We start from the raw sequence: 27,966 nt of genomic DNA, 5'->3' as shown, positions 1-27,966 counted from the left end.
GCCATGCTAGACAGTACCAGAGGTGATCCTCCCCTAAAGCAGATGGCACAACAAGCCATATTCATAATTACACGCAGACAAAGAATCGCATGAAGATATAATCACAAAGAATGGGTTCAAAATGCGATTTCAGATTATCTGCATATGCGTTCAGTTTGTGTGCATCCAAACATGAGATTAACGTCCTAATCTCTCTAAGAGATTTGTTTTGAAACATGAAACATGGTGAAAACACCATTTCCTACATCTCAAAGCAAAGACCCAGTGGAAACGCATAGAAATATGATACCATCAGAAGATTTTAACCATGTTGCCTGATATTACATACCCTTCGGATCATATTCATTTTACAATAATGAGCAATGTGAGCTGGATGGATTGTCATAAACTCTCATGATACGTTAAAACGGGCCATAACAACAGAATGTGTCTTATTCCCTATCGGTCTATATACAAACACCCCCAGTGAAAAAGATGTTCTCTGTTAGGAGATGTTTGGCTAATTATCCATGCTCCACTGAAAAAACGTCGCTATGGCAACCTCACTAGGTCAGCCAATGGGGGACCAGGAAGAAGAGAGGTGTGGTGAGGAGACAAGGAGTTCTAAAATGGACTCTCACGTTACATACGTAACACAATTTATCTATCCAAAATGTTAAAAGTGAACTACTGTTGTAGCATGTTTATAATACTTGGTAGTGTATGTGACAGATGGGCCGTACTGAACATTCTAGCTGTAATGAATTTATTGAATCACACTTGATCACATGTTTCTGGGTGAACAGTCCGTGAGAAGGTGTGAGAGGCGGGATGGAAATGTGTTCATGTTTCATGTCTCATTTTGTAGCCATGTTCTGCAGTTATTCATCACAAATAACAATGACGCATACATATAAACAAACATACAGCTCAAAGCCAACGTTATCGTCATCATTTTCAAAATACAGTCAAATAAAAAAACATCTGGTTTACTCGAACATATGATTTTATTAAGGTTCACATTTTAAATGAGCTAAAAAACATGCTTACAGTAAAAATATTGCTTTTATCTAAAAAACACTGAATGGTTTAAAAAAAATACTGATAAAAGCTGAATATAAAAGTATGATACATTTTAAATAAGTACTTTGTTATTGTGATCTATATAACGCTTTGCTGTGCTTATGCAGTAATGTACTGTATTGTCTACTGAGTGAAAGCTGAAAAAGCACCTCTACAATGCTGTTCAGTCTCAAAGTGCACATCAACACTGATCTTTTGGCTGGCAAACTACAATTAATTCATTTCACGGCCTAAATTGTTGGTGAAAATGTGGAAGTATTTGCCAGAAAAGATGCCCTGTGGTTATAATGAGGCTGAATGACAGACATGATTGCAAGAATGTCAAGACAGTTTGGTCTTCAAAAATCAGTGGTTCTTAACCGGGGTGATGGCATGGTAGAAAAAAAAAACTATGCAAATAAAATGCAACTACTCTTAAAATTGCATATCATTTGGACGGTAAAACAAATAGATTGATCACATTTTAAAAAGGAAGAAAAACACTTTTCTTTTGTCGTTGATGTCTAAGGCTGCGTGTATGAAAATCTGGTTTCTGAAACAAAACCACTTGAGAACCACTGAACTAGATGTTTTGCTTTCAGACAGCACATGTGCCTTCATTTTACCTAATATGACAGCCTTGGCATTTCTTCTTGACACCTATAATCATATCATTTCTGTATTGCTAATAATACTCTAAATGAAATAATACTGATTCCTACATTAAAAAAATAATATCAAATACACAATCATAAGTTCAGACATGCATATAGATTTGTTCAGTGGTTATAAAACGAAACTTTTAAAAATCAGAATTTTTAGCTTAGGGTTCAAAAGATATTCTTGCAGTGAATAAATTCTGCAATCATTTCAATATCGCTTTAAGCAAAACCATCTGCGGGTCAGTTGCCGTACAACACACAATGGCATTGAGAAATCAATGAATTCAATCAAAAAGATTATGAAAATAATCATTTTGTGCTAAGTTATTTAAAAGCCTTATCTATTAAATAAACCCTTTTCAATGGCATCTTATCTGATGGGTGTACGTCATTACATTCATATCATGCTGAAACACAAATTCAGCTTGTCTTTGGAGCTAAATTATTCCTTCTGGAATGTTCCTGAGCATCAGGGAGGCACAATTAAGAGTGTTGCAGGGATGACGTATTTTTGTAGGCCAAAACCCAGAAATGGCATTTTAGCACTTCCGGTTCCATCATTCCAAAGTCAGGAACGACTTTTTGTTTTTTTTAATGGGTTTTTGGTTAAATGCCTGAAATAAGTTCTGTGGTGAACAAAAGCACAGTATATTTTCATGTTTGATTCTACAACATAAAATACATCAGTAATTCACTTTCCTTTTTTAAAGCTTTTATGTGTCTTGAAAAAGATTGTCCGATTAAACGTCATCAGCCGAACAGGTAAACTCATCTACTCACATTGCATTGTTGTGTTTATAATTGCCCTCTTGCAAACTATTATAACTGAAAAGTTCAGGGAAAATGTTTTTATACAAAGACTGAAAGAGTTTGTGGAAGCTTAGTGATGGTGATGTTGAAGTCATGTGACTGTATGTAGTTCGTTTATAGCCTACGTTTAGCTTTTCACGCTTCAAATTTCATAAAAGTTGTGTTAATTTGTGAAGATCATCATTATGAACAAAACGTGTAAGAATCATTAACTTTTGATAGTCACATATCTAAAAATCCAGGTCAAATGCTAAAAAAAACCAGGGTGATGCTAACTTCCGGGTTGGCCTACAAAAATATGTCATTACTGCAGCCCTCTATAGGTCAGTACAAAAAACACTTATAATAAACAGTCTGTTTATGTCATTCTACAAGTTTTGTAGCTAAATATATAGCTATGACAAATGCAAGGCACTTGGTAAAAGAGCGAATAATATAAATTGCATAGCGATATAGAGGTCAATTAACAAAAACATTTTCCAAATGTTATTTGAAATAACATTTCTAAATTCATGTTCAGTACTGTTGGATATAAAAACAGTACTGAACAATACCCTGATGTTTGTTAGAGTCTGTATGGCACACCAGGAACACTTTGGTGTCTCATTTTTGAACAAGCACGACCAGTTATTTCTTTGAGGTATATCCATGTCAAAGCTTCATTATGAGTTGGCACGTTTGTGAAGTGTGAAGACCAGTGAAGGATTTCTAATTTACAGTGCTGTTCTACGTCTCACCCCTGAAGTGAACAAAACGGGGTGAAAAATTCAAGAGTTGGTACCTTTGAAGTCCAAAAGCTGCCTCTGTAAACTCAGGACAGGACGCAGTGGGTAAAGCACCAGTTTTTCCAAACTAGGTCATGGAAGACTGCAGATGCACAGTCGACGCTCTCTTCACGATCAGTCCTGATAAATGAGAATCATAAAAGTGTAACCTCTTCTGAAAGGAAGACATGGAAAATGTACCCATTACCCGGATCCTTTCAGCAGGCCGAGCTGAACTGTGAAGGTCACTTTGGGCTGGTTAAATGTCGTTACAGATGAGCCCTGCTCACACCAGGAAGTGTGTATATCCCTCCGCTCCAGTGACGATAACATCCATCCAGATTCTCATTGCTTCTGGGGAAGGAGCCACCATGTAATAAACCCGGTCATGCGTCTTCACACTAAACGTCAGGGAGGTGTTTGGGCTCTGATGGAAAATAAGAGTGTGGATGGAACAAGATTAATGGGAGGAAAGAATGATCAGTTGTAACAACGAGCACTATTTTTGCAGCTCACCTTGTGTGCGTTCTTTAGGTGGTCGTAATACACTTCCTCAATGGCTTGAAAGTAGATAACACCCTTCATTTTGGTCTCATGTTTATCTGGAGAAAAATAAAACCATCTATGTTTTTTGAAGAGAGCATGCGGTTCAACCTTTGTTTAATTGCTTTATTTTACGGTTTAATAATACAATTTAACAAAGGTTAAGCTAAACAAGTAAAACTCAAATAAAGTGGTGGGTAACAGATATTTGTATGATAAATCTGCAATGATTTGCAGGTTAGTGCTAAACGTAGCCATTGTCTCCTGTGATGTCTGTGAAGGGCACGGCTCAGTTTTGCCCCCTTGTGGTGTAATCTAGTTTCAAGGTAAATTTATTTTGCATCACTTATTATTAAGGTCATCTTTAGATAATAGTTTAAGTTTACATTTCACTGTCATCCATGGAAAAAATTAAAACATGGAATTCAAGAAATATTCTAAATTCAATATATCTGTGGCCTGTTCATAATTATCACTGAAAAAAATAGTTTTTAAAAAAAAAGAAGAAGAAAAAGGCTGACAATTACAATACTTTAATGGACGATTTATATGTTTACAGCTCAACAAACACTCTTTTTGTCTGAAAAATAAAGTGCACTACCCAAAATAAACGCTTCAAATTTCTGAATTTCTACCCTATCTCTATTAGAAATGCATTACTGTAAGCACATTTTAAAACTGTTAATATAAAATGAGTGACAAATAAACATTTATTCACAGCAGGCCACAGACACTGTTGATAAAGCTTGATAAGTCCAACTAAAAAGTCAGTGCAATTACCAGCATAATATGCCAACGTCCTTCGATTGCGGTCAAAGACGAACCAGCGCTTCTTCCATGTTTTGATTTTTCCACCCATTTTGACCAAGAACCCCCTGCAGGTCTTCTCGGTGATGGCTAGGTGAAAACAAGTTTCAGGATGGTGACCCGCTGCTTCGATGTGACCTCTCAGGTCAAATTCATCCTTTCTCACTGGGAGATAACGTGTCAAAGGACGAGACTAGAGACACAAATGGCAAAAATTAAACAAGGTCTTAAAATTGTATGAGTGTGTCAGCACACACTCTCTCAGATTTGATCAGAGGCAGAGATCCACTCATTTATCAGCCACCCATATTTATAGGTTGATTATCATCAAATTAAAACCATCAGCAATAAGCTTTTAATGTGTGATTAATGTTGTGTTACTGGTTTTATTATATTGCTTTTGTTATTTTTAAGCTTTTGCTTTACTGGCTTTTGTTATTTGTATCTCTTGTAAAGCATTTGAGTACCCTGAAAAGCACACAATAAATAAAATGTATAATAATAATAATTATTATTATAAAAGGTACATTTATTGCGTTGTATAGGATCGACAGCATTTTATACTCATAATATAATCAATAAATATGGAAGACATAAATATTAGGACAAAAATAACCCCATTACAAATTATGATGCAAAATACAGGCTTTGTCACAGAAACAAAATATTTCTGGATGATCAATTCTAAAATCACCTGACAGTGATGACATGGCAAAAAGTTAATTTTGGATTCTGGCTGCGTCTTATGTCATAGATTTAAAAAACAAAAACAAAACAAAAAACAGATTGAGGCTTTTATGATGCATCATCTATAAATAGAATCTATCAGAAGAAGTAGGTTTTAAGGTTTAGAAGTACAAATATTACTAATGAAAATTGTTATATTAGAATATTTATTTGTATTTATTCTTGTTTATCCATTGTGTGTGCTTATAATAGATTATTTTCTAAATCAGTGCATCCATAATCAGAGTTTTGAATTGCATTGAATTCTGTAAGATTAATCTTCCCCTCTTCCATGTCCAGTTGTCTATGTCTCTCTCCCTGAGATTCACCTCTCTCTCCACTAGTTTCTGTCGGCGGCTTGTCTCTTCCTGCAGTCTCCTTTCCAAGTCCTCCCTCCTCCTCCTCTCATCTTCAAGAGCCTGTCTGCGCAACTCCATCTCCCGCTCCTGCAGAGGAGAAAGAAAACACATTCTGATTTCATTAATCTGTATATTGGAATTTTTTTGATAAGCATGCAGATGCAGAGAAAAGAAAGTTAAAAAAGAGACCGATGTACCCTGTGCTCCAGCAGTCTGTTCTTCTCAGCTTGAGCTTCTCTTAGCATGCGCTCCATCTCCTCTATCTTCGCCATGTTAGCTGTGCTGGCGCTGTACAGACCACACACACACACTTTTTGTTAGTGTTTTAAACTGATGATTTTCAGGTCTTAATAAGATTTTTCTAGTAAAAATCTAGTATAAAAATAATGTATTGTCCAATAAAATCAGAGGTGTAAACCCTTAACCTCATTTGGCAATGCGTTCCAGAGCATCTTAAGGTTCAGCTACTTGGAACGACCTTGGAATGCAATAAAAATTCCTCACACAGGATGTGTGTTTATCTGGGCTACTTAAAGGCAGACTTCTGTCTATACAGCATCCTTATAAACAGTAATAAATACATTTAAACTCTCACAGATCACACAATACAGATACACACACTTCTTACTTGACACAATGTTAATGCCAACAATATAATTATAGAGTTATTTTATAAAGTTGCATTTAAAGTGGATGTTAATGTGTACCAAGTGATTTTGCGAAACGCTGTTGAAAATTTAAATCAACACCCAAACAAACAATTTTGTGAATATTTGCTAGAAGTCTGTTCTGTGGGTGTGTTGAAAAAACATATTGTGTTTGTTATTTCAGGGAGGAGCAATGAAGGCAGGGGTGTGTTTGTTTCCAGCAAGTATCTGTAACATCTAAATGCTAAAAAACTGGATGAAAAAAAAATAAGATTTGAATGGTGAGAAAAGACTTATCCTGATCTTCATCAAAGTCTTGGTCTCACCTTGAGATGTTGTCCGGTGAACAGGCGGAAATGCTGGTCTCCAGGCTTTCTGTACTGTCCACGCTCATTGTGTCAAAGTTGTGTCCGTTATCCAGGTAGTGGAATGGCTCCAGGAAGACGTTTGTCTCAGAAACCGTTCTATTGGACATCTCACTCATTCTCTGCCTCTCGTCATTCAGATACATTTGACCTGCTGCAAGACCAAAGGAGAAAAGAATAAATAAATAAAAAATAATAATAATAATTTAAAAGAAAAATGTATTTCTCTCGAGATTTACACATTTATATTATACATTTATCAGGGTTAGGGTACATGTATAATATGAATATATTATATATAATATAATTTCCAATGAAATGTCAAAAAGAAATGGCTGTGTCAATAAACTTCACAATTTGAGGTATTATTGATGTTAATATCATTATGGGGTAAGTTATATCAATATATTTGAAATATTTTATTATATTATTTAATCACTACACACACATTATTTAATCAGTATACACAAAGTGCACTGAAAAGGAGAGTAACATAAATAATTTGATATATTATTTATGTGCATATGTTTAATTAATACACATAAATATGCTTAACAGATTTCAGAAATATATATATATATATATGTGTGTGTGTGTGTGTGTGTATATATATATATATATACACATACACACACATATATATATATATATATATATATATATATGTGTGTGTGTGTGTGTGTGTGTGTATATATATATATATATATATACACATACACACACATACATATATATATATAATTTTTTTTTTATATATATGCTTAAAACTTGTAGAACTGTAGACCTGTAGAAATGTCAGTGCCATGAGATAAATCAGTGTGTTACCCTTGAGCAGGCGGCGAGTGTCCAGATCACGGGAGGTGACAGACAGGGTGCGGGGGAGTACACTACCACAGCTAGAGCTTTGAGACAGCGGCATATGGGGCTACAGAATTAAGAATACAGAGCAAAAGAGACCATTTAAACCTCCCTTCCACATAAACCATGAGCACTGAAATTTTAAATGTAAATTGCTCTTTTAAGATTGTATAAAATACTTTTCCGATGTGCCGTATCTGTTGTCTGACCTTGGGAGACAGACTGCGATTAAGGGCAGAGTTTAAGGTTCCGGAGCTCTGCCTCTCTCTTTTACGGGACATTCCACTGTCACTCAGCAGAACTCCGCCCTCTTTACTGCAATTACTCCGCCTCCTCTCCTCCAGAGAGCGAAAGTGCTGGAATATTCAAACAGAAAGATAAAATAGTCTTTCAATATTGAAAAAACTTTTTTGTCATTCCTGAGCTTAGTTTCTTCTTTACTCATAGAATTGGTTTGCAATACCTCCTTCATGGACACAGGGTTAAGAGGAAATGCCTGACCACCTGTCAGCTCAGAGTACTTCCTCTCTAGAGATGAAAGGTTTTCCCGTTCCTGAAGAGGAATTAGAGACCATTAAGAAATGTGTAAACATGTATGAATAATCTTGCATTAGATAGCAAAATAATAAACCATGTGTCATATACTGAATAAAGAAAGATAAAGAAAGACAATTTTCAAGAAAACGTTCAAGTTTCAAATGATAAACTATACATGTATAGGTCAAAAAACAATCTGGGCATTTTGTAGTTAGTGGAACATGTCTAAAATAGCTAAAAAATAAATAAATAGAGAAGTTAGGTCTGAGAAACATCATATTGTATTGTCTGTTTTGCAGATACCACTTGGTTTGATATTGTATTAAATGATTACATTCAATTACAATAATGTACTGCCTGGCCAAAAAATAAATAAAAACGCTTTTTGGATTTGAATAGGCAAATGCTTAAGAGTTTATGATTTCATTTCTTAAACAACTATGTAGAAAGACAAAAATGAATGCACCTCTTGATGGAAATAACATCACAACATTTATTTATATCAAGAGCTGCCTCAGTTTTTGGTCAAGATCTTGTATTGACAATGTAAGAGTCAAGCACTCTGTATCCAGCACATCCCAAAGACTTTCAATGAATTTAAGGTCTGGAATCAGAAGTTCCAATTCATGTGTGAAAATAATTCGTCATGCTACCTCCCAATCATTCTTTCACAATTAGAGCCAAATGCATCTTGACATTGTCATCCTGGAATGTGGCCATGACATGGTTGTGTTAAGAAATGAAAAGCTGCACACTCCATCAATTAGGGTTAGAAGAACTGTTGCCAAACATATGCTAGAAACATAATAATCACTGTATATATTGCATGTAAATATATTATACATTTCTGTGTATATATACACTCACCCTTTGCAGCATATAAGTGAGGTTGCTCTTCTCTTTCAAGAAGTTCTCCTTTTCCCGCTGTGCCTGCTGGGTAATCTGGGTCGACTGCTTCTTCAGGGTAAGTAGCCTCTCCTTTAATGCAAACAGTTTTTGTGTACAGAGGGAAAAATACGATTATAAAAAGCTCTTTGACCACACACAAACACTCCAAGGTTAAAATCATCTACACACACCTTGCGAGCGACAACAGATCTCTGATATTCTGCAATCTCTCTGAGGAGTTGCTGCGTCTGCGTCTCCTTCTCTTCATCTTGACGGCTTTCTTTTTCCAGCTGCTGAAACTCCAAATCTTCAAAACACTTTGTTTCCGCTTCTAAAGCTTCAGTGTCCTACCAAAAAAAGCCAACAACACTTAGCATGAGGCAATATACTGCATATTTTTACATGATGTAAGTCCAAACTAAACTAACTGAACATTCAGCAATAATTCACAGGATTGTTCTAAACAGAAAGTCTTAGGAAATTTGGGTATGTTAAAACACAGAGAAGAAAGGCCTACCAACAAGAAAAAATGGTATTTCCAGAGCTGTTGCAGAGAGGAAAAAACACAACAGGAAGTGTTTGTGAGAGACAGACAGCAGAATAGTTGGCCGCATAGGTGGGAGCAGACACGGGGGAGACCACGGTAACTGACTGACCCTGGATAGCTGAATCTGTAGCTGCTCCTTCAGTGCTTCAGGACAGGTGTCCAACTGGGTCTTCTGCTCTGAAATCAGCTCAGCTAGCCTCTCTACTTTAACTCTCTCAGCCTCCAACAGGGCTTTGTCCTATAGCAGTGGCGACGCGTATGGATGACATACACATACAGAGCACACAGTGGTGAGATGGACACAAATATGACGGACAGAGAAATAGAGAAATTGCAAGGTTGGGTTAGAGCAAGGAAGAGGTAAACTGGAAAAAAAAGGTAAGTAGATGTGACATTGGTGGGTGTAATTCACTAATAATGGAGTACATGTTTTCTTAAATTTAAATTCATGAATCATGATTTCTGTGTAAAAACATTCACACTACGTACGGTAGATAAATGAGACCCTCTTGTTTGCCTTTTTGGAGACTTTGTCCTGAGGTTTTGATATACTATTTTCAATCTTTTCAAGCTGTACAAATACATTGTCAACTGATGGTTACCCGAGTTTGATTTCTTTGAGCATTTTTCTCCATGTTCCCCATTTTTTGGTTGAGCTGCTCCAGCATTTCTTTATCGCTCTGTAGCTGAGTGACCTCTGCCTCCTGCTCGCCATCTAAAAGAGCTCTCTCCACCTCCATCTAAGAAGAGATCAAGACAGTGTTTATTGACTTTATTTCCTCAAGAACAGTGTTCTTACTGTTAACTAGGGCTGCCCCTTAATAGTCGACTAAACGTTAGTCGACCAAAATTTTATTCGTTGGTTAGTCGCAGAAAAAAAAAGTCGCACAGTCCGTGAGGGACGCAATGTTAATGGCGGGTCCTTGTAGTAATTACAGTATGTCAGGCAGGAAATCCAAACGTTCGCCTAACATCCATCAGCCTCATATAATGGCTTGTCATTTGAAACATGTAAGTAGTAGCAACTTTAGATGGCCACTTGCTCTGACGTTAACCTAGATAAATGTGCATTATTATTTAGGCACATACTATGCACATATATACCGCCGGCAGTACCCTTCAGGTTTATAAACAATTAAAATGTCTCCTTGCTATTTTTTCTGACACATTCATAATCATTACTTTTGCTTTGCCAGAACAGGCTATTTATCCCGACTAATGGCTTAAATGAACGACTACTAGTTGACTAGAAAAATCTTTAGTTGGGGGCAGCCTTACTGTTATCTAAAACTATTTTTTTTTAAAAATTACTTAAACTTCAAACTAAAATTAGAAATGTTGCCATGGCAACTAATTGAAATCCGTTTAAAAATACTAGTTGAAGTACTAATTGCAACTTATTGAAATAAGTACTAAAATTACTTAAACTGTATAGAAAAATAAAAAACGAATAAAAATGACAATAGTATATCAAATTACAAAAACTAAGATTTAAATGTATATATTAAAAGTTAATTCAAAATATTAATAAATACTATAATATTATGTAGAAATATAACTAAAATAACACTGTTGCAGAATAAACTAATTCATCTGATCTAGAGATCAGTCTGTGAGAGACATTTACAGTAATGCTTTTGGCAAATGCTTTTATTCGAAACGGCTTGCAATTTCTGGGAATCGAGCCCATGAGCTTGGAGTTGCTAGCGCCACGTTCTACTGTTTGAGCTACAGGAATGCTTATCAAACATGTTACCTCACATTAAAACACATAAAGCTTTTCATTTAAGCACACACACACCTCTCTGATAGACTCGTCCATCTGTGTGTCTAGATCTCGGATCTTCTGTTCAAGTTCCTCGATGTTGTTAAACACCTGAATCCTCTCCTCTTCTATACGTGTCACTTCCTGCCTCAGCTGCCTGTCTTCAGATACCTGCTTAAAAAAACAAAACACAAAAACATTAGAGTTCAGGCATACTTTAAAAGACAATGCACTTTATAAGATGATTGGTTTCAGTCCTGGATGATGATTGGGCAATTCAGTGTTTGTTCAGAACTCCTGCATTGTTCATTGTTTCTTGACTGATATAACAAACAAATCACAATTACATGATGATCTGAAAAGATTAAGTTAAAAACAAATACAGACATTCAGACTTGACATGAGATTGAACTCTGAAATGAATATCCAGCTCCTCATGACAGCTCTTTATGGATAGTTAACTAGGCTGTTTCTGAGGCCACGAGTTTTTTCGGTGACATTGCAGAGGAATGTAGCTCAGCAACAGATGCAAGACTACAGAGCCGCATCTGTCTGATAATGGCGTCTGATCTCCATGCATTTGACATTTACCAGAAATATCTAGCAGCGGATGGGTCTGTGCATATGTTTAAATGAAAAATCAACAATAGCAAATGTCATGAGAGTTTATTAAGAAATATTGCTTGAAAGAAGAGGAGAAATGTGGGAGAAATTATATGCAGATCTGCATTCTTTCCTTGCATTTCTGTGTTTCTTTCCAACAATTACTGTCACATGTGTCTTGAGCACATAGACGCACACACATACACAGCAAATTCACTCTGGAATAGAGTCATTTCCTGTTCCTCTCCTCTTGCAGGAGAGGCAATAACTGCTCCTCTCTCCTGAGAGAAAGTCTATTAAACTCAAACACACCATTATGTCATTATAGGTATCCAATGGAAAAACACTCATTCCACAAAGTCCCCATCTTGAGCTGGAATTTGCACCTTATGTGCTTAAAATGCAGACGGAAACTGTGTAAGGTCAGCGTTTTAAAAGGTCAAAGTTCACTTCGTCGTGCATGTTTAGAAACAGACATCAACAGAGAGTGTGTCAGTTATAAAGACTCCACAGCATTCCCAAACTGTTTAGCATACTTTAGATCCAAGAGGACTGCATACTTTCCACTGCATCATTATTTCAATCTGGGATACTGAATACACAGTTGCAGGCTGCTTTAGATTTGAACACACTGGCGATGATGGTATATACAGTAAGAACAAACATCACTGTGGCAAGAAATACCTATGTAATTTGGAGATTAAATTAATAGAAGAGTGAATATCATGAAGAAATGAATGGTCATTTTCAACCTCAAGTCAAAAGCTACTGTAAAAAAATAAAATAATTACTAGTAAGCTTTTTTAAAACCTGAATTTACTAAAATTACAACAAATACAATGATATATAACTACAATTTAAATAATATATCAATTTCTTTCACATTACACTGATGAGAATTAGATTCATGTGTTACATAATGAGAATTTAGTAATAAATAGATAATATACTCATTATAATATACTTAATTATTTTACCTAATTATGCCAGAATTAAATAAAGGAATAATAATTTACATTAATATTCTTTACTGTACATGGTAGTAAAATCTTGCTTTTTTATTTACATTTTAAATATTTATATTTTTTTAAATTAATTTAACAGATTAAATTTGGTACATCACAGACAAAAAATTATTAACTAAATATAATTAAAAATAAATAAATAAATAAATAAATGAATGAATGAATGAATGAATGAATGAATGAATGAATGAATGAATGAATGTATATCATTCATTTATTTCCCATTACAGTAATTAGAATTTAAGAATTTAGTAATGGCCATAATATACTTAATTATCCTAAAAAATAATATCACAACACAAGAAAGAAAGAAAAAATGGCCCTACAAATAAGATTTTTTTCTTAATAATTTGGGATGACCCCCAAAATCCATGCTCTTGGATAGGTTGTGTGAAATTCAGAAAGTGATATTCACTGTTTGACATCAGTAATGGTACATGTAGACGCAACATGTTTATGTTCAATATTTTTTTGTATTCAGGTACATATTGTGCAGTGTCTCACCTTGCTGCGGAGATGTGGAGAGGGCGAGGGGGCTGAGCTTCGTAGGCTAGTGGTGGGTGACTGGGGCCTGGTCTCCCTGTGTCCGCTGAGTCTGCGCTGTCTCTGAGTCAGTATCTCTGTCCGACCCTTACCCAGATACCCACTATCCTGAGACACAGCTGCAGAGTCTGAGAACACAGATTCATCATCAGACACCTGCAGCTTCTCCAGCTCTCGGTTGATCTTCTGCAGGTCCGACACAGCTGAGACACCCGAATCAGTCTCCATCTGGCACAGATCGGACCGGCCCAGCTCAGAGCACAGGGACAGGATGGTCTCAAGACGCTGGCGCTCCTAGAGTGGAACGAAAAATTAAACAGTCTTAGGCTTCATTGATGATATGGATTTGATTTATGTGAAACTGGTAATGGACAGTGTTTTGGGGTTTTAAAAATCTTAAAAACATTACGATAATAAATTAATATTTAAGATTCTGTTTATGTTATTTGTAATCTAATATAAAGCAAAACAAAAGCCCTTTCTACAAATGGTCTCAGACTTTTGGATCATACACTACCTGATACATTATATTATAAACCAAACTGACTGAGCTCAATAGTCTGAAGTTAAAGTGCCACTATTATGTTGTTTTAAAGATTCCTAATTTTGTTTTGGAGGTCTCCTACAATAGGTTTACATGCATCGAAGGTCCCAAACACTTTGATTTTCTCATAATATACATTGCACTCACATTTCTCAAAGAGTCTGAATCAGAAAACAGTCCGTTTTAATTTTTTGTCTCTCTAATCCCCTATTCTGCTCTAATTGATCAGACGGCCCAGTCTGCTGTGATTTGTTGTGCACTTTGGTCTTTAAACCTTTTCAGACCTTTTACATTTATAAACAGCTTATATTCAAAAAAGATAATAGAGGCACTTTGATCTTTGAAATATTAGATTATACATAAAATGCACTGTTTATTTGATTTATGATTTGTATCATTGATGCCTCCTTAGCAGTGGGTTGTGGGATTTGGCCCTGTGGAACGGAACTAATTTAGTTGCACAGACAAACAAACACACATGCATTCTCTCCACACGCCCCTGTGGTCAGATCAGATGGTTTGACTACAATTGCAGTGCTTTAGCTCAGTTATCATGTGACCTACAGGCAACATTTCAAGTTCTCATAAAGTGAAAAGCAAAAACTAATTTAACGCGTGTTTACCAGCTGGTTCATACACACTCTAGGTTACACTAATAAAGGTTTTGATTTAGCTGTGAATGTTATTTCATTAAGTCTCTAGCACATGAAAGAGTGTGAATAATCCAGTGAATAGCACTTATAACGCTCCAGGCCAAGAACAGATCAAAATCCTCTTGACACTTTCATGTTAGGCTGCATATATTAGGTCAGCCGGAACCGGGAACACTTCCCATAAATCCTGATGTGCTCGTTACATCATAAGAAGAATGGTGTCTACGCTAATATTAGTCTCTGTTTATCCCGAGGTTTACCGCAGTCCGCCGGATCCAGGCTGTATCCAGATCTGATGAAGGACCTGCGCCTGGACGCAATGACAGCACAGTCCTGAAATGTCAACTAGGCTCTTCCCTGTGAAGGCCTCCCTCCCCTCCGTTTACCTATCTACAGATAAAGCGTTGTCGGGATAATACCGGTTCGCGTGGCTACGTGGAAGCGATAAAAATTCTGTATTATTAATTTTAAGGTCAGACAAGTTGTATGTTGAGAGTGGATTTGTAGGGAAGGACTACACGCCTGCGCACATATATTCAAAAGCGCATACCTATAGACTGAACTCGTAATACACATGTGCACGCTATCGGCGTTCTCACTGGTTCGCGTTTTTGAAGTTTGCTCAGAAAGAACTTAAGAGTTTCCTGTTAGAACGGTGTCGTGTTAGCGGCCCCTAAGTAAATAACTAATGATCGTTGCGACGGAAGTGAATCAATCAAACTAACTTTAGCTGGACAATAACTTTATTCTAGAGCTGCTATAAAGCCAAAACACTTTACTTTAATTTCCTATTATCAATGTAAAGCTGCTTTGGAACAATCTACATTGTTAAAAGCGCTATATAAATGAAGATGACTTGACTTGACTTGACATGTCTAACCATTCTCTCAAAGGATGCAAACTGAAACCAAAAAGCATTCAAGGCTGAGAATTATAGGGAATTAAAGTTGAAACAATATTTCACAATATTAGCAAAATAAACTCCCTCACTTTGACTCCCTCACTCCCTCACTAAGATGTTAGGTTCCTAATCAAATATATTATATTTTAGCTAATATAATATATTAATAATAATATAAAATATAACATAATAAAAAGCATAATTTCTATTTGTTTATATAAAATATAAAAAATAATATAACATGAAGGGTAATTAAATGCATTAATGATATTATATATTATAAATATATAAATTATAAAATAATATAACATAAAAAATATATTTAATAAAATAAATATTTAAAATATAATAAAATTACTACTAATAAATCCAATAATAATAAAAAATAATAATAATATTATCGTGTGATATGTGATTTAACAGAGAATTCTGAAACCTGGTTGAGACTCCCTGGTGTGTTTGTTTTGGATGAGTGCAGGTCTTCTTACCAGCCTTTCCACTTCCTGTTCTCGAAGTCTCTCATCTCTTTGTCTCTGATGATAATCTCTGAGCTCTTCTTTTCCACTGAGAGAACTGATACTGCCCCTTCTCGGCCCCATGCCAGGCCCCAGGCCTCCTTTACCAAATGACAACCGCCTTTCTCCTACTCCTAGATCCAAACATGGGGCAGATCCCACAGAGCAAAGGCTGGCCCTGCGAGAACTGCTGGTCACGTTGGCTATCACAGTCACATCTGGTGGTTTCTCCAAGGATGGAAGGCTGCGGCGTGGTTTGGTGGTACGCCGGGGAGGCAAAGAAAGCATTGGGGTGTCTCCTCGATACAACCTGGGCAGAGAGCGACTATGTCCCCCCAGGCCATTCAGAGAGCCGGTGGAGTATTTCCTTTGGCGGAGCAATGGTTCAACAGTGGACTCCCCATCTCGTGTTAGCAGTCTGCGCCCCAAGCGAGGGCTGGAGGGCATGCTGGCTGCACCACTTGGACCTCGGCGGGATGAAGGAAGAGCATCAGTCATGTAGGAGGAAGAAGAGCCGTTCCACATAGAAAGGAGTGAGCTGGCAGTGTTGGGATTTCGTCCTTCTAAAGGGTGGCAAATCAACAGGTTGTCCTGCCATTGGTGCCGGCCACGGGTTTGGCTTGGGACTGGACTTATGGGGCGCTCTGATTGGTGGGGTGATGGTGGCATGCTCAGGCTGCTGGAGGGTGTGTAAGGGGAGGGAACTCGAATAGAAAGGGGTGGACGGTCCTGTAGATAGGAAGAAGCTGAGTGGGGACTGGGAGGGGGGGACAAAGTGAGGTAACCGCGGTCTGAAGTAGCCTTTAAGCTGGCCTCCAGAGCGGACTTCCTGCGCTGCAAGCTCTCCATCAACTCCTGAAGCTCTGCCTTGGAGCGTGTGCCACGAACACAGGATCCAACCAATGTGCCGCCATTGGAATGAAACTTTGTTGTGTCTGGTGAAAAAAAAGAAAGAAGGTAATTTATGCCTGTGCATCAAGTGTGCTGCACAAGTCCTGAAAAGTGAAGCCAAAATGTTTTGATCGCCCCCAGGTGGCTGGACCAAGTATAGGTCATAAAACCCACCCTCTTCATGTAATCTAATGGGACGTGAGACAAACTAAACAATCAAATTACACTTCAAATAAATGTTTTCCAAAGATGGTATCTGTCATTTTAGGTAGTTTTTATCATGCCAATGCAAGTTCAAGTGTTATTTTATTATTATTTTTTTATAAGTTTGGTTTTAGTTAGTTATTTGATGCTATAAAAACAGTAGTGCGACATCATGATTGCCAGCTGAGATTGTCTCTAGCGAAGTAGTCACTGATTTTCGGGAGGAGATTGGAACTTTAACTTTAATTTCTAAATTTCCATAACTGTTTATTTCCCACCAACATGAGCTGTCCTGCAGTAAACTGTGGGCGGGGCCTTGATACCACGGACCCACTTCACGCTCACTATTGCACAGACTCGGGTCCTGAATCAGCGTCATTGGGACACTGGCGGACACAGTCAATGACTGTGCAAATTCAAACATGCTGCCTACTGAAGGATCGAGCCAGATTTCAATCGTTCATTCATGGCAAACTTAATTTGTCATTGACCTCAAATTTCTTAAAACTGACTTAAATTTCAGTCTGTTCCTTTTAAAAACTCTCAGAAGACTCTCAGACACAAAGGAAATTTTGATTCCTCATGATATGACCCCTTTAAGGTTTAATATACACAAAGTCTTTACCTATAAATTCCTCTGATATCAAGTGCTGAAAAACCAAAGCCAAATGAAACATCTGGAGGCATGCAAATTTTAATGGAGACTGAAATTACATCAGGGAAATGAAAGAGCAGTTTTGCATTTAACTGGAACCATCAAAAGTTGTAACATGACAAATCCTTGATGCGATCTTTTGTTCTAATACAAAATCTCAATGTTTGGAAAGGTTGTCATAGACACGAGTGCAAACAAGTTTGCAAAATCTGACAAAATAAACAGAGAAATCAGACGTGTGTTCTGGCTAATTTTTGGGTTTTGCTGAAGTTCAAGGGGCACATGTGCGCAGCTGACTACAGCTTTCTCATACAAATCTCAGCCCACACAAATATGGATGCCTTGGGTTTTAAGGGGGAAAGCGTTGCCTAAAAATGGAAGAACCACAGCCAGAATGGGTTTGTAATTTCTGGCACGTGAGCAGAGGAAAGGGACCGGGTTAGAACTCCTCCACAACCGGAGTGTGATTTGTGGGAGCAGTGGTGGTCTTCGTCGGGGAACACACAACATGCGTGTGGACCACCTGTACTCCAGAATGTTTATCTCTGTTTTGGGTTGTAAATCATTTTAGCTAAGTGGTTGACCTGGAGCCATATGGATGGGATTTCACGTTGTCATTTACTTACAAGGTAACATGGTCATTTGTACAGCTGCAGCTACATCGTGGTACGATGAGTGTTTGTATAAACTCAAAGTCTCTCAGCCAACACAAAGCCCACAGAGTAAGAGACAGAAAGAGAAAAGAAGAGAAGAAAAGCAGAGGTGGCGCTTTCCATGAATACATTACACTTTGGGGCCCATAACTTTTTTTTTTTGTTAAGATCCATTAAATAAACCATTATGTAACATAAAATTAAGCCTGCATGAAATGTAGCAAGTTTTAAATATATAATATGTTTGCATTTCCCCCTAAATAATGATTTTGGACTGTACTACCTCCAAAGTCTTGATCTTCTTAAATGTATACAACTAAAATGATACAATGTCAAAATCACTTGTTGAATCATTCAATTTATTGTAATAAACTATTTTTAATATACACCATTTTAATATTATTACCGAAAATATTCCTGAATTCACTTATCAAGCTCACCAAGTTATTGTAAAAAGAATCTGATCAAACAAATACAACAAGCATTCTTTAATGTATGGGAAATATACATTAATAACTATTTTGTCCTTAATTAGCTTAGCTGCTTCTGAACGAATTTAGGTGAAATTTGAAACTTTGTTACTCATTACAATTTTTTTTTTAATATAATAATAAAATATACATTTAGGGCCCTATTTTAACGATCTGAAACGCAAGTATCAAGCGCAAAACGCAAGTAACTTTGTGGGTGGGTCTTGGGCGCTGTTGCTATTATACCGGCGGGATAAATGACTCTTGCGCCCGACGCAAATCTAAAATGGGTTGGTCTGAAGTAGCTTCATTATTCATAGGTGTGGTTTGGGCGTAACGTGAAATAAACCAATCAGAGCGTCATCTCACATTCCCTTTAAGAGCAGGCGCGCTTGTTCTAAAGCGGATTCCTATTGTAACGGCGGATTTGCCAGGCGCACGCGAGGAGCGGTTCACAGCCGAGGATGTTCTCGTCAGGGACGCTGGGGATGGAGAAACACACCCAAATTAACTTCGGTTAAACAGGCGTATGATAATTTGGGTAAATGTGTAAGCTAGATGTATGCTTTTATAATAAACTGTCTATCTATCTATCTATCTATCTATCGTAATAATGTATGATTTGCAAAAATGATAACTGCTGCGTCTGTGTGTAGATGAGAGAATCAAAGTGTATGCTTGTGACACTTAAAGCACACGCTACATTGATTATGGCCAAGCATGCGCCCTTAAAATAGCATATGAATAACATGCGCAACGCGCCACTGACTTTAAACTGTTTTTTTTTCGGTCAGTGGCGGAATTGTTTTCTAAACCTGTAAAATAGCATGAGGGAACGTTTGCGCCGGAACACACCTCCTCTTTGCGCTGAACCGCCCCGGGGAGCGCAAGTGTATTTCTTAGTTAACCGACGTGCGTCTGTGGAGGGAAAAGTCCGCTTTGCGCGGGTGCAAAATAGGAATGATACATGCGTCGGTGTACAAAGTCAATTGCGCTGGGTGCAAGATAGGGCCCATAGTGTTTATTGCTAGAATTACAAATGTACACAAATCTGGGTTTTAAACTATTTAGACATATCCCAAACCTCAATTAAAATGAATAGAAAATAAAAAGATCGATAATATTTAGTTTGACCTTTGAAGTTGGCTATCAATCATTTTTAGAAGTTTAAGCAACTCCTTTTACTTACATGTAGTTTAGAAATACCTAACTATTAAACGCTTAAGGCCCTATTTTGTATCCTATTCGTGGAAAATTATGTTTAAAAGCGATTGGAAAGAAGGAAACAACATTCATCGAGACTGATGAGCATATTTACATGTTTAACAAACAAGCAAACAAACACAAAATAGCGCAGAAGAGCAGAACAGATGGCACTGAATTGCACTCTTCCTGTGTATAAAACAGTCTGCGGCATGATAATGGAGGGGATCAATTAGGCTGCAAGCAAGTGACTCCGTTTATGAAAAGAGCAGATTGGATCAAAGCCGAAGAGCTGATCGAGGGGGATGGTCGGGGGGTGCGGGGTCGGGGGGTTTGGGGGGAAGGTGGAAGAAGATGTCACTCACCCGTGCTGAGGGACAGTGCGGGTCCTGCAGTCTTTTCTGGCAGCATGTTCTTCATGTGATTTGCCTCTTCTGGGTGGTTGAAACAGAAAAAAAGATTTACCCAGACAAAGAGTACACCCTGAGGAGAAACCACACCACACACACATAGTCATTTTAACATAAAAATATTGTGCTTGCACTGGTGAGGAAATTAAGCTGTAATAAATCATTACCTCAGACGTACAAGCCCACAAGTATGATACACATTCACAGTTGTTTTAAAAGTTATGATGACCAAATAAAGTTATATAAAATGACAAAGAGCTATGGCATTTTTAAGACAACTCTTTCCCCTCTCATGATATGAATTCAGCTCAATAAGACAGAAAGAGAGACACGGTCTCTTGATTAAGTGAAAAAACAGATCCAGAAAGAGCTCAGATTTCAGATCCAGTTTGAAGTTTCTTCTAAAGCAAAGTCCACAGAGTCTTTCAGAAGACTTAAATCCACAAGACTGGTTTTCCCCTTAAGTCTGGTGGCACATCCTCTCTCTCCCCTTCTTTTTCTTTTCTTTCCCTCTCTCTTTACTTTTTACTACTGATTTTATCTCCAGACGTGGGCTTAAACTGACAAAACCTCCTGGTGGCGATGTCCTCAATTGGAAAAATTTCTCAAAAAAATAAAGCAAAAAAGTTTTTAAATTCTGACAAGTTAAAAAAATGCAAATTAGGTGTAGGGTTTGTCTCTAGTAATTATAATTAGCCTACATAAAAACAAAAGAAGTGTGAAAAGTAAGAAAAATACTTAAAAAATCCGCAGATTTGGGAGTGTTTTGGGAAATGTCTGACTGATCAAACAAACACTAGCTGTTTCCATCCAAAGTTGTGAATTTAACTTAATTTAACATAAAACATTTGTAAATAAAGCAGTGCTTTCATTCCACGTGTTCCAGAGTACAAAATCGTCACTTCCTGGGAAATTGGTGCAAAATATCTGTAATAAAAATGGACGTTTTCGTACATCATAATTGACTTGCGCCTCAGAGTGCGCAGACGAAACGCAATAAACGCGTTCGGATGCCTGGTGTTTGGGAATGCAAGCATGTGAGACATCTGGTAGGTATTTATACCAAATCATTCTCATGACAGACTTTGGCTCAGTCATTTCAGAATGATCAATCTAACATTTGAGATGTTGTGCGATGAAATTGGTCTGCTGGTTTGTCCAGTTATCCAATCACATCCACGGTTGAGGATTTTTTTTCTTGCGCATCAAGGGATTTATTCGGTAAATGTGTTTGCATCAGTTTAAGCACGCCTCAATTGGGCGCATACGTTTTTTTTATGTGTATTTTTAGAATTTATGCGAATCATAGCATTTACAATCAGCGAATTTTAATGCGATATCCCAAAATGCGCATAAAAATAGGTGGATGGAATATAGCTCTCTCCAGTAACCACATGTCAGGGGCGTTTCCTCCAAAGATATACAATTGGCCTATTATGCTGTTCACGAGATAATTCCCATCTCTCATTTCTGTCCACGTTCCACATTCGCAAATTGTTCTGAATGAATAAATGATGTGCAAATGTGAAAGATAGCACATGCACGTCTACAAGATGTCTGTTAAAGATCACTTCATCTGGAAATCATCTGCTGTTTACTAACATCTGATAGACGTCATTAAGATGTCAGTTTTACATACATTCTAAATCATAAACATCTTAAAGACATTTTCTAAACGTCTATTTGACATCTGAGAGGAAACGTCCTAAAGACGTATTGCAGATGAGCAAACACTCTAAAAAATACATCTTCCAGATGTAAACACACACATCAAATAAACGTCTCCGTGATGTATGTGTGTGTGATTAAATAATTCCAAAAGTAAGTAGACAACTCAGACACTTAATATTGCTGCTTTATGTCACGTCACATCCAAACTTGAAATGACTTGAAAATGTGATTTGTGAGGGTTTTTTAGTGAGCAATCAGTTGGGTGAAATTAAAGTTACATCTCTATGTCTGTGACTATCATGACGCCTCCAGTGTTCAACGAGTTTTTATCGCTGATGATCCTAAATTAAGAAGAACAGCTGAAAATTCATTAAATAAAATATACATGAAATATTAAAAAAAATGTATGCGTTCTTATATTTATTATTTTGGAACGGATGTAAAAAATTTATGTGGATTTATACTTTTTAATAAATAGAACAATAATTGCATTGTTACTTTAAAAATCTAAATAGAGTTAAAGGAGTTAAAGGTTCCTAATTGTTTTAGAGGTCTCCTACAATAGATTTACATCTATCAGAGGTCAAAAAACATATTTTCTCATAATATACATGGCACATCACCTCATTTCTCGAAGAGTTTGAAAACGGTCTGTTCTAAGATTCAGTCTCTCTAAACCCCTCCTTTTCCGTGAGCCTACTCTGCTCTGATTGGTCAGATGGCCCAGTTTGTTGTGATTGGTCTATCAATTACAAATTTGTTACAATGTTACATAGGTGTCGTGCACTTTGATCTCTAAAACGTTGCAGACCTTTTACATTCATAAACAGCCAGCTATATTTACACACTGCATAAAAGGTAATCTTCAAAAAAAGCATAATAGGGGCACTTTAACCTGAAAAATGTGTCAACATTAGTGTAACTGGAACATGAATTTATATTTAAATAAAAAAAACATTAAAAACACTTTGCCTCCTCATTTCAGAACACCGCTGCAAGCTTCTGCCACATGTATAATAATCAATGCGCAAAAGACATGCTGTAAGCACACAGGCTTTTCCTGAAACACACTGCATGAACACTCAAACTCTGCTGAGAAGTCTACTCCTGCAGTCTGTGGCTGCCTATGAGCAGTCTGCAAAGGAAGTGGGGGATCGTTTTACGCTGTCAGCGACACAATCCTTCAACCCTGAGTTCACCATCGCCAGCCACCTGAGAAAGCTTTGGCTTTCCTCTAAACCAACAAAGGGCTGAGTTGATTGTCTTATCCAGACAGAGGCAGAGTACTGGAAAATTTTCTTCATCTTGCCCCATTTGTCAATAATTATGTGAACTGTGACGTTGCATGGCAGTTGTTTCATTGTTATTGAAACGATGTAGTTACTTGGAACGAGGTGATGAGGTACTTCAGCTGCAATGTTATGATATGTGGTTATAGCTCAGGCTCTCTCAAATGTGCCAAATTCTCAGGTCTGTTGCGATGTCTCTCTCACACTCTCTCCATCACCGGCTGACACCAACTCTCAAACATATAGAAACCCTCCCTTTCCCTCCCAGCCTAAAGCACATCATTTGATGAGCATAGTCTTGGACTGAAGGAGTGTACAATTACTATATGTCTCCATAATGGTATCATGTGTAGTGCAATCACTGCTCTCTAAAGTTTAACAACTTGCTTTAGTTTATGATCTTGGGAACAGACTGCAAAAACCTGAGTTTCACTAAACTCTGGAATTTCCAGATTCGGGTCTGCCCTGTACAAACCACATTCATTCTGTGTGATGATTTGCAGCACTTGTCAGCCTTTCAGCACAAAGACCCTGCCAAAGTGATGACAGAACAGAACAGAACAAAAAGTGCCATGCTTAAAGATTTGATTCATTTTAGGGCTATCTGCAGAGGTCTATAAACCAATATTCCAGCAAAGCTGACCCTAAGAATTTTCCATGTTAACCTTAGTTTCCATCAAATGCATTAGTTACTATAGTTCCTATACTACAGTTCTACCACCATATACATTGAGGGGATATATATCTGTATCTCTGTCTGTCTGTGTGTGTGTGTGTGTGTGTGTGTGTGTGTGTGTGTGTGTGTGTGTGTGTGTGTGTGTGTGTGTGTGTGTGTGTGTGTGTGTGAGTGTGTGTGTGTGTGTGTGTGTGTGTGTGTGTGAGAGAGAGAGAGAGAGAGAGAGAGAGATTAAAATGTGGATGCACATGAAACAGAAAAACACATCTGAACAAGTTAGGAGAGTACTAACACTGAGGCAGCCTATTGCACTCACCGCTAATCGCTTTAATATACTGGGATTAAGCGAGTTAAATATCAACGATCTGCTCGCTTGCGCCGCAAAGCAAACAACCACACACGCGACTCTGTTTAAACGCCATTCACTGGCGTCACGGCGTGTTTGTCAGTCTAAAGTTCTATAAACATGCCTTTAACCTTCTTTACTGCAGAACAAAACCAGCACACGACAGCTCAGAACTTCTCTGTCAATCCCTAGCCGACTTTGGTCCACAAAATTAATTTCCCAACAATAACTCTTTTGAAACTATGCAAAACGCCTAACTTAATCGTATCAACGTAGTTACGCTCTTCACTAAGCTCCAAGTGATTTTTCTTGAGCTCTGTTTGCAGTTGAAGGATTAAAACTAACCTTTATTTAGTGTCCCATTGACGAAGCATCAGGAGGAGAATGATGCGCGGTCGGTCCTCTCTGTGCCCGACCAGTTTAGCATGACAAAAGAGGACAGACGCGATGCTGAGTGAGTGCGGCAAGACCTTGGCCGTGTCTGCGGACACGCCTCCTCTCAGCGGGGACGCGCTTCTATGGAACTCTGGCTTTTTGGTTGCTCGAGAACGCGCTCTAATGGAACTCTGACTTTTGGCTGATCAGACAGTGACTCACAGTCACTCACACACACAAATTGACGTAGTTCATGGGATACTTCACTTGCATTTAACGTTTCTGACTAACAGAGGTTGTGTGATCTACCTCCTACAAGTTTGATCATGCTGTTGTAACTCAATTTTCTGTTTGCTTACTGTAATGTATGAGTCGACATAGGCCTATCTTTAAGGTCTGGTAACAATTACCATACCAATCCGTTCACAGCGAGCTATACATTTGCTAGCCAACAAAAACATAATCACTTGATTCTTTAACCATCTTTTTTTTTTTTTCATTGAATGTGCCCTGTAATTTAGGTCCTACAGATGGTTTCATAAACACACATACACATACATACACACACACACACACACAAATGTCCCCACAAGGATAGTAATATCAGTCATTTTTGACCTTGTGGGGTCTTTTCTTTGGTCCCTGTGAGGAAAAAGCTTATAAATTATACTAAATTATGTTTTTTGAAAATGAAAAAAATGCAGAAAGTTTTCTGTGAAGGTTAGGTTTAGGTGTAGGAGCTAGTAAATGTCATTAGCTCAGTATAATAACCAGTACGACTATGGAATATCCTCATAACGAAAAGAATACCAATGTGTGTGGCCTGGTAAACCCTACATTATGGGGACAAAATGTCCCCACAAAGATAGCACTATCCAAAATCCTTGTCCTTGTGGGGACATTTGAGGAAAACAGCTTATAAATCAGCTTATAAAGTAATGTCTTTTGAAAAATGTAAAAATGCAGAAAGTTTTCTATGATGGGGTAGGGTTAGTGTAAGGTGATAGAATATACAGTTTGTACAGTATAAAAATCCTTATGTCTATGGAAAGTTCCCATAAAACATGAAAACACAACATGTATCTGTGTGTGTGTGTGTGTGTGTGTGTGTGTGCGTGCGTGCGTGCGTGCGTGCGTGCGTGTGTGTGTGTGTGTAATAATTCGTGTTCAAGTTCTTAGCCAAAAGTAGTTTAAAAAAAAAAGTGCAAAGTAGAATTTCCCTTATTTGAAGACTCTATACATTTTCTGTAAAAGGGAAGTTTTGGCCAATCCAAAACAAGCATTTGTGTGTGTGTGTGTGTGTGTGTGTGTGTGTGTGTGTGTGTGTGTGTGTGTGTGTGTGTGTGTGTGTTTCACTGGTTGCAAATCTTCTGCTTGACCTTGCATTAAATCCATGAAGAGAGTGCATTGGCATATTTTCCATTGTAAATTTCCTTCAGTGTAACGGCGTACAGCTGAGAGGAGGGTGGGGGGAAGAGAAGGAAAGACGGTCCCCTCCTCCTGCTGCCCAGCGGGCACTCTGTTCTCCATCACTCTCAGAGCTCCAGTTGCATCATGGGGAGGGGGCGCTGGAGTGCTGCCCAGCAACTCTGATTACTTCCAGACCTCGGCTACACATTTCAACACACTTAAACACAGACATCCCCATATTCATGCACTCACACTACAGCACATGAATGCATGCGGATAAACACAATTATAAACATTCATTCCGAATACACTTATAGTTAAACTAGATATATACCAGATGGAGTTTTGTATATTTTTTTCTCACTTGTTAGCCACGCACGGAGACAGTAAAAAAAAAAAAAAAAACAGATATCACACACTGGCCTGTTGGACATGCATGAAACAGCAAGCAAGCTTAGGAATGCCTTAATCTATCTGTCTCTAATGTCAATGCATGGGAATTGCAAAACTTGCGAGTCTCATTATCTGTTTATGCTTGTCTACATCTTATGACATCTCCGAGTGCTCTAAATATTTACCTGAGAACTTTAGGACACATAGTCCCACAGTTAGTTACTGACCCTTAAGAAAAATAAAGGGAGACGAAGAGGACAAGAGATTGAGAGGGAGGAGAAGGGGTGTGTGACCAATCAACTATTAAACACTGAAACATTCTCTGGAAATCTGGAGTCACACAGAAAAGTGTGATCTCATATCACTCTGATCAGTAAACGCAGGAAGAAAAAGAGACGGCAAAAGAGAATGAAAAAGAGAGTTTATTTGTAGACTCTGCTAAACATATGACAGAAAATCAAAGAACAAAGAATGCAAGAGGGAGAGAGATGTTAACTGTGGTGTGTCAGGCATGAGTGGTATCACTGGACAGGAAGTGATTCATTGCTGTCGTTTGTTTTGATTTCTCTCTTAGGCCGCAAGCAAGCATGGTTAGATCCCAGGCTAGGACTTGAACTCGGGTCCCCCAAAAGATGGCAGTGCTAAATGTCAGCACACTGCCCACAAGGCTAAAGATGCTGATTTTATTCTGTGTGTGGATGGAGCTTAACCAGCATCAGTTTTAAAGATTTATTCCTTGGCGTTTTTGTCTTTTATGATGATAAGAGAGTATGCCGATAGGAAGCGAAGTGGAAGAGAGTGAGGGGAGACGGGATCAGGAAAAGTCTATTAGCTGGGACTTGAACTCTGGTCACCAAAAGCTCAACAGTACTCTATGTCAGCAAGCTGCCCAAAAGGCAGTAAATATGGGGGAACAGAATCCGATGCGAACACTCCAGCTGTCGGAATCCATTCCCCCACCCATTTGATTATGATGTTGATGTAGTGACTTAAAAGATGCTGATTCTGTGTGCAAGGAACTTAACCAGCGTCAGTTTGATAAATATTAGAACATCCTTGTGTAAGAAACATGGGGGGAACAGAATCCGACGGCAAACAATCCAGCTGTCAGAATCTGTTCCCTCACCCCCACGACTAGAGATGTTCATGTAGTGACTTAAAATATTCTAATTCTATACTGTGTGCATGGAGCTTAACCAGCACCAGTTTGATAAATA

The 27,966-nt window shown here is 37.8% G+C and overlaps 1 protein-coding gene across 11 annotated transcripts; it reads right to left on the bottom strand.

Annotated features, from left to right (window-relative positions):
* Positions 1-970: 970 nt before the first annotated feature.
* Positions 971-25,054, bottom strand: phldb2a (pleckstrin homology-like domain, family B, member 2a). 11 transcript variants are annotated; one of them, XM_084104787.1, is made up of 18 exons: positions 24,917-25,054; positions 20,545-20,613; positions 16,077-17,038; positions 13,452-13,784; positions 11,356-11,490; positions 10,157-10,294; positions 9,664-9,792; positions 9,199-9,354; positions 8,987-9,097; positions 8,046-8,135; positions 7,762-7,938; positions 7,550-7,649; positions 6,686-6,878; positions 5,910-6,000; positions 5,683-5,799; positions 4,601-4,820; positions 3,794-3,879; positions 971-3,704 (listed from the first exon to the last, which is right to left on the bottom strand). In XM_084104787.1, the coding sequence occupies exons 2-18, from the start codon at positions 20,597-20,599 to the stop codon at positions 3,564-3,566; spliced, it is 3,234 nt and encodes a 1,077-aa protein (XP_083960913.1). In that variant the 5' UTR covers positions 20,600-20,613; positions 24,917-25,054; the 3' UTR covers positions 971-3,563. The 11 variants fall into 11 exon arrangements, with proteins under 11 accessions (XP_083960913.1, XP_083960911.1, XP_083960908.1 ...); XM_084104785.1 differs by having other exon boundaries at positions 11,356-11,493; positions 24,917-25,051; XM_084104782.1 differs by having other exon boundaries at positions 11,356-11,493; positions 20,545-20,662; positions 24,917-25,032.
* Between the last annotated feature and the right edge of the window lie 2,912 nt (positions 25,055-27,966).

The sequence above is a fragment of the Abramis brama genome (assembly GCF_963993115.1).
Source record: "Abramis brama genome assembly, chromosome: 25".
Taxonomy (NCBI): domain Eukaryota; kingdom Metazoa; phylum Chordata; class Actinopteri; order Cypriniformes; family Leuciscidae; genus Abramis; species Abramis brama.
This window is presented reverse-complemented; position numbering and strand designations above follow the sequence as displayed.

Bases quoted from the DNA above. Each gene is read 5' to 3' on its own strand.
- phldb2a (XM_084104785.1), bottom strand. From the start codon at position 20,599: ATGAAGAACATGCTGCCAGAAAAGACTGCAGGACCCGCACTGTCCCTC. The intron at 8,136-8,986 runs GTGAGTGTATAT...ATTCCTCTTCAG, and splicing joins TCACTTATATGCTGCAAAGG to GAACGGGAAAACCTTTCATC. The intron at 7,939-8,045 runs GTATTGCAAACC...TGAATATTCCAG, and splicing joins ACCCTGTGTCCATGAAGGAG to CACTTTCGCTCTCTGGAGGA.